Source organism: Alosa sapidissima, chromosome 8 (assembly GCF_018492685.1).
Source record: "Alosa sapidissima isolate fAloSap1 chromosome 8, fAloSap1.pri, whole genome shotgun sequence".
Taxonomy (NCBI): Eukaryota; Metazoa; Chordata; class Actinopteri; order Clupeiformes; family Clupeidae; genus Alosa; species Alosa sapidissima.
This window is the reverse complement of record NC_055964.1, coordinates 14,807,147-14,820,299: the sequence shown is the minus strand read 5'-3', so window position 1 is coordinate 14,820,299 and position 13,153 is coordinate 14,807,147. Positions and strand designations below refer to the sequence as shown.

The window sequence follows — 13,153 nt, the reverse complement described above, 5'->3', positions numbered from 1 at the left end:
AAATTCACAAGAAGCTCAGTAACCTTACTGTAACACAGGGCTAATATCTAAAATGGCATTAGGCCTACTGTAAATGTACTTGGTAAATGTAGATCCAACAATTAGTAAACTAATAATACATTGCTCCATATGGACAACGGTAAAGTATTAGTCAGTATTTAAATATTCCAGTTTATTTCTCTAGTCAAACAGAAAGGAGGTGTGTGGGAGATGTCCCAACATATCCTTCATGTTGATCGAGCTGCTGACGCACCCTGTGCAGTGAGCTTAGGGCCCTGGGCATTGTTGTCCTCCAAACAGGGCCCGGTAATGCTGAACTCTGCAAGCCTCTTGATCCAGAGGCACAGGAGATTACCAGTCACAGGGTCAGTTAACCAGGCATACAGTACAGGGTTCATAACAACCCCCGCAGTCACATGATATAATATGATTGGGTTTATGTCATTAACATGCTATCAGATGTAAGTGTTTGTTTTTCAAATTATGAGTAACATTGAGAATACATGCATGACCAAAAATGTAAATAGTGGCAACAACAATTAGCTAAAACGTTACTGCAGTCAACAAGCTGTTACATGTCCGTGAGCTGTTACCAACATGAAAACACGTAGCACAACCTTTTGTCACCAACATAGGATTGTTCAAAGAAATTGTCATGTGTATTCTACCATATAATTGTGTTCACACCTTTAGGATGTTTTGATGGGAGGATGGTCTTCTGTGGTAGCCAATCCTGCAATATCTGCCATATGGATAAAGACCATGCTCTTGGCTCATGTGTCCAGAGAGACACTTGTGTTGAGTGTTTTCAAATAGTGCAGAGGTGGTATCGTGGAAATGGGGTCACACAGTATAGATGGGGGTTGGGCTTTCCGTATGTACATGGGGCCCGGGCACTGTTGCTCTTTTGGAAACAGGTCACAAGAATGGAGACAGTGTGGATTATTAATAGCATCTCCACGAAGGAATGGTGTGATAATGACAGTTGGCATGACTTTGGAGGGTCAGAAGGTGCTATTTCTCCATCTGCAACATCACAGGAAGTCCCCCAGCAGAAAGAACCGTGGCAAATCAGAGGAGGCTGAACAGCTGTTGGCATACTTATGCAAATGCCATAAGAAGTCTTCTTAAATGTGCAACAAACTGTGGCAAACATGATGAGTCATCTCAACTTCATAACTGATCATTGGTTTATCGAATGATCAAACTAATCATCGGTTTATTGAATGTTCACTTCAAATATGTATCTGATGTTAACTTATTGCGTTATGTTTCACCAAGCGTTTCCTGTATGAGCTCATCTGAAGTTAGTGCATACAACAGATAAAAATTACCTTTGGTATGGGATGTGAATTTGTTTAGAGCCTGCAGTAAACAAAAGGACTTTCATCAGACTTGGAGATAACACAACAGGGTCAGCTTGGCAGTCTATTTTAAAAGATAAAGGGCTAACCAAACCCACAGGTTTTGCCAATCATAATATCTTGAGTTACAGCAAATACACTTTTCAAAAATAAACTAATCACAATAAAAAGAGCCAGGAGTCAGCATGTCAGATTTCATTCATTCTTACATGTCTAATGCAGTCTATAAGCAGTGTTAATTTATAATATGACAGGTTGAATGAGGAGACAAAGCAGGGAAGAAAGGGTGGTCTCTTCTCCCCTCTCCCAGGCCCTCTGGGCTTAGCATTCCACTTCCCCCTTTTGATTCAGCTCTTTGGTGCAGTGCCTCTGTTTCTGGCAGCAGAATGAATTATTTATTCAGCTCCGTCATTGCAGGGTGGCTTCAGAGGCGATGGCAACCTGATGGTGAAATGAACTGACACAGACTCGGTGGTGTCAGCAGTATGAAAACGAACCCCCAAAAAGAGAAAGCAGACTGGAGCAGACAAAGACTCCTGCGCAGTTCTTCTGTTTTCTTGTGCAATTACGTGAAGCAAGCTCGCATCCGAGCGCGATGGGCGGGAGGGGGAATATATCATGGCAGCCGGTCTCTGATATTGATTGAGAGACGGACGGCCCCTCAGCATCGAGTGAGTGCACATACTAATGTACGGTCTGGCTGCTGTGCCCTGTTCCTGTAGGAATATCCCCAGAGGGGAGACATTAGGAAGCTTTTTCAGCCCGTCAGCATCACCCCCCCCCCACACACACACGCACACACACACATGGTGCTTACAGCTCCGTCCTGCTTTCTCTGCCTTGGAATATCCGGCAGATTGAGGAAAAAGAGAATGAAGGAGGAGGAGAGGGGGGAGGGGTGATCTTACAGCCAAAACAGTGTTTCCATGAACACTGACTGAGGCTGCACAAATGGTGTGTCGTCTTTTTGTACGACAGCTCATTTGATAACAGTGTCTGTGTATGTTTTGCTCACATGTACTGATGCTGACAAACCCCAGCCCTAATCAAAGCCCTGCAGTGTTGTCACTTTAAAATGAAATGGTTGAAAATCAGATGTTGTCATAGAACAGCCATATTGAACAACAGCATGAATTGAAAACTAAAAGCTATTATATCGCCTAGCTGTATGTTAATCCATGTAAAAGACATTTACACTGTTTTACAGTGTGGCCGGAGGCACACAATTGAGGGTGAACGCCTATACGTATGCATTGATGAAAAGAGAAGATTAGCCTGGCTGTCTGCATGGTGAAAGCTCTCCCTGTGCTCCTAGCCGTGGTATAGGGCGGGGCTGCGGAGTCTTTGGGAGGCAGAGGAGCAGGTGCTGTAAGACTAACAGCTGGGGCTGTGACTGAGCATGTGCAGCCACCCACCCCCCTTCCTCTGGGGAGGTGGGTGGGGGGATCCAGAGAGCTGCACCAAGGATCGGATTCCACCCCACAACCATGCTTTTATTAAATCTCTGAGTGCCCTGCTGGATGAGATAGCAAATTTCCACACCAACTGTACAGCACTGTTACTGGTAGTGGTGGGGGATGGGGTGTTGCAGCGAAGGCTGAAGGAGATGATGTTGGTGTCAACAAATGTATTGCTTTAAAAGGGCCTTAACAGGGGAATTAAGCCCTGACAGCTAATATGGCAGTGCACTGACTCATCTGTTTAGAGGGGAGTGTGACATTAAGTATAATCTTCTCAGAAAGTATTTTATCCATGATGCAACAGCTAATAAAGTGATTATGCTCTCTCAATCCAGCTCATTTGGTTAAGCCGTGCCGTGCGCAAGTCCTTTCCAGTGAAACATTTTTTGCATATATTTGCATTTTGATTTGCATTTTTGTCCCTCTGTGTGAAAATTGGAAGGTCACCCAGGCCATCGCTATTCACTTTTCAGTGCAGCGTGCCACATTCCCATTCAACCACCAGTTATCAGCATTTTGCTGTCGTAATTCCTCCTAGTATGAATCCTCCTTATTACCCCACTAGCTAGTTTTCAGCTAGTTTCCACCCATTAAATGTTTCCCACCTCTTGCCACTTTTGATTGCTCTTCTGTGTTGGGGGGTGAATCTGACTTCATCTGTTATAAATGCACCAGCTTCCTTTCAACATTCCCCAGTCTACTGATTCACCCAGCCTGGTCTGACTCACTGGACGCTTGCTTCAGCAGTCTCCCCTCCACCATTGTGCTTAGTCATCGGCTAGTGTGTGCTAGTCTTCCTTTAATGGCTGACCCCCCCCCCCCCCCCCCACACACACACACACACACACACACACCCACCCCCTCCTGAGCAAGACAGTCGCTCAGATACCAAGCCCCTCAATAAATCAGCAATGAGCCGCAGTAGCCACTCTAGTTGTCTTCTATGAGGGGCTCATGGACACAGAGTGAGCAGGGTGTTGCCAGCTTTGTGTGGCTCTGTGCATCTGCCATAATTTTCTCCCCTTGGAGAAACATGGAGAGATGACAAATTTAACGATGCCTTTTTCTAGAGGCTGTGTGAACGGCTACACGAACAAGCTTTAAACACATGCATGTTTTGCATAGATTGTGAAGAAGAGCTCTATTATTACTCTCTCTGGAGATGATACATAACAAAAGAGCCTTTGTATGCTTGCTGCCTTTGTCTGGTCCGTGCGAAGAGACTGCGGCTGATACAGAGGCACTGCAGTGGGTGGGGAGGAGGAATAATGAATAGTGGATGGAGGGGGGGGGGGGGTGCTGTGGAGACATGGAGGATGGGGGAAGGGCGTGGGTTTTTAAATGGTTTTAAAGCCTTCACTGGTGCTGGCCCTTTGCTTTCGTACTGTAAAGTGCCTCCCTGCCTCCACAGCTGGTCTCCTGGGGGGTGGGGGGGGGGGGGGGGGGGGGGGTGGTCAGCTAGCAGTGATGTTAATGGTGATGGACATTCCACACTACTCACAGAGCAGCCATCATGAGTCTCTGGAGGATAGCATGGATGGAAGGAAAGGTGCTGGAGGAGCTCAGTCACGTCCAGGCAGCAGGCTTTAATCTAGAGAATTATGGATGGACAATACTCTATGGTGTTTTTATTAAATCCTGAAGGGGACTTTTTTGTCATCTTTTTTTACAGTTAAATTGTGTGGCCAGATTTGTGTCCAATTTATAATAATCACATTTTATCATTTAAAACATGTATTGATATAGAACATTTAGCTGTTTGTGATGGAGTAATAGTAATGATGGAACAGATGTACTGTAAAAAAGGAGTTGCTGAAAAAGAAGCTGAATCATTGCTGTCTCAGTTATTGACAGTATATCTGCAACCAGGAAATTCAAACAATGCTATTTATTTTCTTTAATTTCATTGCATGGCAAATATTGTACAAACAGGTATTTGTATTTGCTCTTGTTGCTGTGGTGTGGTGGCTGTGGTGACTACTGGTAATGACTACTACTAAAACCTATAGGGTTAGTCTCTGGCACACTCTAGTGGTCAAACCCCTAACACAAGTTTTTGACATATGAAAAAATCTGCTATACATACTGTAAGAAACAAGTGGTGTAAAGAATAGTTCCAGCACAGTTGCCATGCTACTATTATAAACATTTGAACTGGTATGTTATTAGGGGCCAAGCAGCGAAGCTGCGAAGGCACCCATTGTGTTTCTACGTTTTCCTATTATTATTATTATTCCGTCATGGAAGTCTATGGCAGCCCATAGAACCGTCTGGTAAAAAGTTGTAAAATTGAGCACATAAATTAGGCACAGTCCCCTGATTAATTTCACCAAGTTTTCAAGTTTCAGCACCTCGAGCGCTCTAGCGCCACCAACAGGCCAAAGTTGGATGTGCGTTCATGCAAGTAACTTTTGACCCGTTGGCCCGATTGTCAAATATGAGGTATCGTTGGACCAAGCCGAGTTCAACAGGGTGCCTATGACGTCATTTTCCGCCATGATGGATTTTCCGCCATATTGGATTTAATCAAAAACACCTAAAAGTTTTCACAGGTCACAAAGTTTGTCCGATTGACACCAAACTTGACACACATAATCTTCAGTCCAAGCCTCAAAAAAGTTATCCCTTTTTGTCTTCAAATCTAAAACCGTTCGCCCGTAACAGCCAATCAAAATTGGCGGCGAAGCCACCAAACAGGAAGTGAAGTGATATCTCAGCAAAGCTTTCACGTATCAAAACCAAACTCGGTACATGGGGTCAGGACCAAATAAGGAGGAGGCTCAATAAATTATAATGACTTTTGACCTATAGGTGGCGCTATAATTAGCAAAATTACCTTTTGGCCTGTAACGGGTGTTGTGTTTGGAATTAAAACTTACTTATGGTGATTGTTAATACTGTGGGATGTCCTAAGTCTGACAGATGTGAATTTGTGATGTCAACGTAATTGATTCGGCCGCCATATTGGATTTAATCAAAACACCTAAAAGTTTTCACAGGTCACAAAGTTTGTCTGATTGACACCAAACTTGACACACATAATCTTCAGTCTAAGCCTCAAAAAAGTTATCCCTTTTTGTCTTCAAACCTAAAACTGTTCGCCCGTAACAGCCAATCAAATTTGGCGGCGAAGCCACCAAACAGGAAGTGAAGGGATATCTCAGCAATGCTTTCACGTATCAAAACCAAACTTGTTACATGGGCTCAGGATCCAATTAGGAGGAGGCTCAAGAAATTTGGTAAATTTTGACCACTGTGTGGCGCTATAATCACAGGAAGTAGGCTCATATCTCAGCAATGCTTTCACATATGGAAACCAAACTTGGTATATGGACTTGGGACCCAATCCTGAGGACACACAATACATTTGGTGACCTTCGACCACTAGGGGGGCGCTAGAGATACAGGAAATTAGCTCATATCTCAGTAACGCCTTTACGTATCAAAACCAAACTTGGTATATGGACTCGGGACCCGATCCTGAGGACACACAATACATTTGGTGTACTTTGACCACTAGGGGCGCTATAATTAGGAAGACTTTCTCGTATTGACACCAAACTTGGTACGTTGATTCGTGAACACATCCTAAGGACCCACAATACATTTGGTGATGTTTGACCACTAGGGGCGGTATGATTAGCACTTTCACCTATTGCAACCAAACTTAGTATGTGGACTTGGGACTACATCCTGAGGATGCACAATTAATTTGGTGTGCTTTGACCACTAGGGGCGCTATATTTATTAACACTTTCACCGATTGAAACTAAACTTGGTATATGGAGTCGTGACCCCATATTAAGACTGCACAATTATTTTGGTGACCTTTGACCACTAGGGATGCTATAATTATCAACACTTTCACAGATTAAAACCAACCTTGGTGTGGAGTCATAACCCATATTAAGACTGCACAATTATTTTGGTGACCTTTCACCACTAGGGGTGCTATAATTATCAACACTTTCACCGATTTAAACCAAACTTGGTATGTGGTCTTAGGAGTACATCTTGAGGACACACAATACATTCGGTGAATTTTGAATCCAGTCCTCCAGTCCAATCCAATCCAGTCAAGTCCAATCCAATCTAACACAACACAGTCAAGTCCAGTCCAGTCCAATCCAATCCAATCCCAACTCCTGCTCAACTGCTTATCTGCTTGGCCCCCTCATTGCTGCTTGCAGCTATGTTTATATGTCGATTTTCATGTAGATATCTAAGTCCAAACTGAAAGTAAACAGGGTTCCCACGGGTCATGGAATTTCTGGAATATCATGGAATTTTGGAAAGTCTATTCCAGACATGGAAAGTCAGGGAATTTTATCATTTTTGGGGTAAAGTCATGGAATATCAGGGAATTTTGTTGTGTACTTGCCAAAAATAATACATTAATTAAAATATTTCCACGCAGAATTGGAGTATATCTGGTTGTTAGCATTACTGCTTGCTTGAGTAGCCTACATTTATTTATTCAATGGCCACTTATTCATCTCATTCACTTTGGGATACGTTTCTAGCATGATGAAAGGCGTAAATAAATGTACACATTCTTCTGACTGCAATTTGTTATGGTTGCGGGCGTTTGATTTTCGAAACCTCTCATCACAGATTGGCTGGTCTTTTTCGGACCTGATGGAAATGTTAGTGAATTGTGTTCCAGGCTATCTCACTGAAAGGATATGTTAGAGGGTGTGGCCAGGCTGCAATGCAATCTCCTTGTGTAACATTGTGTAGGTCAAAACTGGGTCATCAAGTGGTGATCGTTTGTGAAACGGGTGAAATGGGTGAAATGACAGAACATTTTTGGGCAGTTTCAAAGGTCATGAAAAAGGACCATGAAATGTTTACTTTAGATTGTTTGTTTAAAGACCATTACCTTTACTGAACTGACATCTGGATATTTTCTACAATACATGGAGTACAAGACTGACCATAATGATAAATGAGTTAGATGCATTTTGTGAAGACCATATGTGAAGAGGTATATCAATAACATTTTGTTTTCAATTGTATTCTAAAGCAAAACACCAAACTGACATGTTGATATTAATGATAAATTAATACACACTATAGGATTTAAGCATTTTCAATTGTTTAACGCTAAGTGACAAAATATGTATTGTCACAAAAATGCTTTCAAGAGCCATTATCTCTGTCATAACAATGGTTTACCATAGTTTGATTATATAAATCTTCCTCTAATTAGTTCTATATTTTAATACTTTCCATCTATCACAGGTGATAATTTTACAAATATATCAGTCCTTTTCTTTGATTACCAGGATTAACAAGTGAGTACATTATGTTCAGCTGCGTGAGTGACTATCCTCTAGATCAAGTCCAATACCCATGTATTAATTTGTTATTTTCTTGTAATCTAAACACAGATACATAATCATGCAGTCAGATGTTCTCTAATAGAATTTATGTAACTGGTACACAAATAGGAATGTCTTTATTACTCTCACTTTACATTGATTATGGCTATCAGATATGACAGAACTATTAATCTACTGTATTTATATAAATATAATCTCTGTGAAATGTTTAAATGTTAAATATTGTCACTATTCCTGTCCTGGGCTGCAATAAAGTTACATCCTCTGCTTAAAGTATTGCTAAGTCTTCATCTTGTCCTAATCTCACAGTGAGCTGTTTAGATCCCTCGGCTGGTCTGCTATGCCCCATGGTGACAGGCACTGGCAGCTGTAGACAGGGGCGTGTATTGTGGGGACTTACAGACTAAAGCCAGGGCCATAGCACAGCTAATGAAGAGGCAACAGACCCACTGGTCAATAGAAGACCCAATTAAATGGCCTACAAGATGCAGGACAGCAAGAAATCACCTCATCAAAGGCAGATCACAGATGTAATATGCGCCAGCATTCAGCATCCCCTTCTCAGTTTACATTGATGACTGATCCCGCGGACTGGGAGCCAGGCTTGAGAAAACAAGACTGTCAGTCGTTCTCTAAAGGGGAAAACAAGGTTTGTCACGACCTCAGACAACCTCGACACCATGCAGCATGTCACAATGCCAAAATTACACCTCAACAAGCCCAAATTGACTGTACCACTTCAGTTACAGAAGACAGCATTGAATCATTGTGTTAACAACTTCCTTGTTGAATAAGCATGCCTCAAATCCTAACCAACATATATGTCTAGGTTAGAGAATAATTAGGGAATGAGTCAAACTATTCTTCAGCCAGATAAAAACCCTTTAAAACAAAATAAGCTCTCTGCCTGATTCTTTGAATCCTCCAAAAGGTTCTAAACGAATGTACTTGCAACTCCAATCCCAACTGCATGGGGTTCAAGCACAGTTATGCTGGGATTCGTAAGCACATAATGTGGGGAAAGAATGGGAAAGCAGGAGGAAGGAAATGAGATGCCTGTGTGGTGAATTGCTTAATTGAAAGCATTCTTGTACAGACAGTAGCACACCTGAGAGGGATCACAGGGTCTGAAACCAGAGCCCAAGCTTCAGTGTAAATGGAAACATTATATGGAGTTATATGAAAAATAAAAAAAAGGAAGGAAACATAATATGGTATAAATATGCACATGTCTGCAATTATTATTTGTTTTTAATTTTGTGACTTGCTGTCAGATTAAGTCTAGCTTTTATTTAGATAATGGTTCTGTCCTTGTGCTCTATCAGTTGTTAAATGTCAGTGTTTCTATAAAACATAATATAATATAATACGATATAATATAATACCTAATACGAAATTATATAAATTAACTATAGTTTTAAATTATAATTTACATAAACCATTCCAACCAGTTTCCAACCCATATTTCCAAGTTTATTATATGTCTAAACCATTCAAACTTTTATATGTTCCCTCTTTTTACAAACACGCACACAGTAATATTAAATATATACATACACATTTCATCTGGTATCTTACCATATTTACAGTCGTCTACTTTACAACAATTTTTTTTTTTTTTTCCCAGTCCATTTTTATGTATGAAAATATATAAAAAATAAAGCTGCATCTCTTCTTTTTTTAAAAAAAAATGAGTTCACTTTTGTCTCCAAGTCATTCAACTTTATGAGGCTTCCTGTTCCGCTTGGCCCGGCGTGTCGGTGGGAAGCTGATGAACTCAAAGTGTTTGAGTCGGTCTGTGTTGGGGAATGGCGGTGGGCCCTTATGGAGTCTCTTGATGAAATGCACCTCCCTCTGGTTCTGCCTGGTCTTGGAGGCCTTGATGGGCCTGCCTTTCCTGGTGAAGGCCACGTACCAGCCCTCATACTTGGCATTCTGGAAGGCTGTGTAGTTGTTCTCCAGGACAATCTCTGTGAAGATGCAGTCTCTGCCTCTACCACTGGCCTGAGGAAAAAGAATAGAAAATAAAGCCAGCTCTTCTGGGTGCACTGGGATCCATTCTCCTTTTAGTCTGCTCGCTTTGTATTATTATTATTATTATTATTATTATTATTATTATTATTAAAATTATTATTACTGTGGGCTCCTCCAACTACAATTCTCTTCATGTGTCCCTGTATCTTTTGACTCAAACAGTAGGCTACTCTGTCTCTTGCCACAAAAACATTAAACAACATGCTATAATGCATTATACACATATCTGATACTTGGATACAATCACACAAAATGAAGACTGAGGGGGACCAGAGCAGTGCTCATCAATAAAGTATCTATCTATCTATCTATCTATCTATCTATCTATCTATCTATTTATCTATCTATCTATCTATCTATCTATCTATCTATCTATCTATCTATCTATCTATCTATCTATCTATCTAATGACCTCTAGATGGCACTACCTCCATTCTCAGAAAAGGGGAGAATGGAGACATCTCTGAAGCTGACAAGTGCAAATAGAACAACATACAAAGGTACCCATTTGAGAAACTCAAACGTTTATAATTTTCTGTGCATCCTAGGTAATAAATATTAGAATGATGTAGAAATGAGATGACCCACATTCAAGAAGAACAAGCTCACAAAACTTTTTTCCCAACATTCTAAAATGTGTCCGTCATTTGTCCATGAATAACTTTCTGTGGGCATATAGCAAACTAGGCGTTAGTGTCTTAAGACCCTCCACAATCAGATTCCCTCAATTCTTTCTCATGGCAGGAGAACAGCACTGAATACATCTTTTCCACTTCCCTGCAGGAAGTGGCGGGTTGACTTCTGACCAGACACAGAATGGGTGTGAACAGAATTTCCCCCTTGCACTGGCAACTGTCTGGCACCCCTCGTTCTATCCACAACAGGAGCTATTTTGCTAACCCTCTTCTCCATTTGGGAATCCAGAATACAGGAAGCACAACTATTTTTCACTGATTTTTTTTTTCATGGTTGATTCCAATCACACAGCTAATGAAAGAAAGGCATTGTGGGTCACATTGCACTGTATTATCTTTGGATGTGTAGCAACCCCCTGCCTATTCATGGAAGTGATGCAGAAGTGACACACAGAAAGTGGTGCTAGAAGCATCACTCATTTAAAAAGAGCATATGAAGCTGTGTGTTTCACCTGCTCCATCAACTTTGAATACACACTCTGGCAGGATGAAGTTATATACCTTTTATATGTGCCTTATACTTATGGCATCATCATACGCAAAGCAAAGGAGCACATTTTGTGCAAGCAAATATTTCAAGTTATAGCCCCTCAAGCTCATTCCTTGCCAACTGAATGCATTGAACAAGACAGACATAGAACCAGTACATAGAGAGGAGTTTACCTTCCCAACCAGTTTCCCACGGCGATTCATACATAGATATCGCCCACTTTCAGCACCTTTGATGCGAACCCTGCTACCAAAGGTGTCTGTCTCTACAAACAACCTTGCTGTAATACAAACAAAAAAATAACATCACTGAATATATTCATATATATAGGTACAGTAGAATGTTTTTTTTTATCTACTTGGAAATACACATAATAATGCAAAACATAGACAAACTGGTGTGTACTGCAGTCAATAAGTGAATTTATGTTATATAGGCTATTTGTTTTTGGCAAGTCATACAGCCAATATGCAAAGGAGCTGCGTTTTCTAATACTTAAACAATCTAAAACAATTAAACAATAAAAAATAAAATAAAAATATGAAACATTTTTCTCATGTATAAGCCATAGATGCACGAATCACGAATAAGAGGGACGAATAAGGCACAACATTGATTTTGGATTGTGCTTACCAAAATTGTTGCCATCCTCTGCTGTAGCGGTGACTCTCCGGCCCTGGATCTGGACGTGCTTCCCGCTGGTCCGACTGTAGAGCTGGTAGACTCGGACCTGCCGCCGGCTGAGCTGGTCTGTCAACGTCCCCTGTTCCCTCACATACTGGTTAAAATTAGGAGAAGGGTGATTCTCCCCCTTTTCAATATAAAGGGAAAAATAAAATGACACGTTTCACTATGTCTAAAGGCTCTCTGTGTCATTCATATGAGACAGGTTTAACATAATTAAAATTAGTTTTATCCATACCTAAACGAACTATTCTTTGCTTACACGCAGTTGCCCGGAATAGAAACATTTCAGACACAAAAGAAAAAAACGTGCTGAGTGAGTTAAGATAGATTATTGAGAAAAGTAAATCCCCGGTCTATTCTAACTAGAAAATAAATTCCTAATTTAGAGAGGGCAAAATGACATGATGTAACATCAAAACCATTGGGAGATTGTGTTTACCTGTGCATGGCACCACACCACGAAGAAGTGAAATGATCTGCAAATGAACAGATGAAATACATGGTTATTTAAACTATTATTTGTCTGAGGTTGTATGGCATTTATGAAAATTCTATCGAAAACTTACAAGTAAAAACAGTGCTGATTGATCCCATACATTGTCCCAATAGTCCGTTCAACTCAGACAGGTTTTCTGACAATAATATCCTCGAGGTATGCAGAGTAAATCCGAGTGTCACTTTGTGCCTGAAGACGTCTGGCAAATCTAGAAAAAGAGTGCGCTCCCACTTAACCTGAGCGCCCCGCTTCAGGCAAGTGAAGTCGCCGCAGCCATTTACTGATTCAGTCTCTGATGTAGCTGACCATCATTCAGTTCAAGTTCTCCTGAAACACATATCTTCAGAACATGTGCCAAAAAAGAAAATAATCCAAACGATGTGTATGAAGCGAACGGACATTAAAACTATATCCAACTCCTCTATTTAAAAAGTCGTCCTGTTCCATCATATGATTGTCTTAAAAGGCATGGTTTTCTTCAGAATGTTCAAACTTCAAGCCAAGCATTGAGTTTGAAACAAGTAGCTGGCTTAGTCAGGACCTACTCGAACAGGCGCTGTTGTCACTATAGGAGGTCTCGCA

The 13,153-nt window shown here is 41.1% G+C and overlaps 1 protein-coding gene across 1 annotated transcript; it reads right to left on the bottom strand.

Annotated features, from left to right (window-relative positions):
* Positions 1-9,882: 9,882 nt before the first annotated feature.
* Positions 9,883-12,719, bottom strand: fgf17 (fibroblast growth factor 17). Its single transcript, XM_042101573.1, has 6 exons — positions 12,642-12,719; positions 12,515-12,551; positions 12,022-12,199; positions 11,562-11,668; positions 10,866-10,868; positions 9,883-10,173 (listed from the first exon to the last, which is right to left on the bottom strand). The coding sequence occupies exons 1-6, from the start codon at positions 12,671-12,673 to the stop codon at positions 9,883-9,885; spliced, it is 648 nt and encodes a 215-aa protein (XP_041957507.1). The 5' UTR covers positions 12,674-12,719.
* Positions 12,720-13,153: the final 434 nt, after the last annotated feature.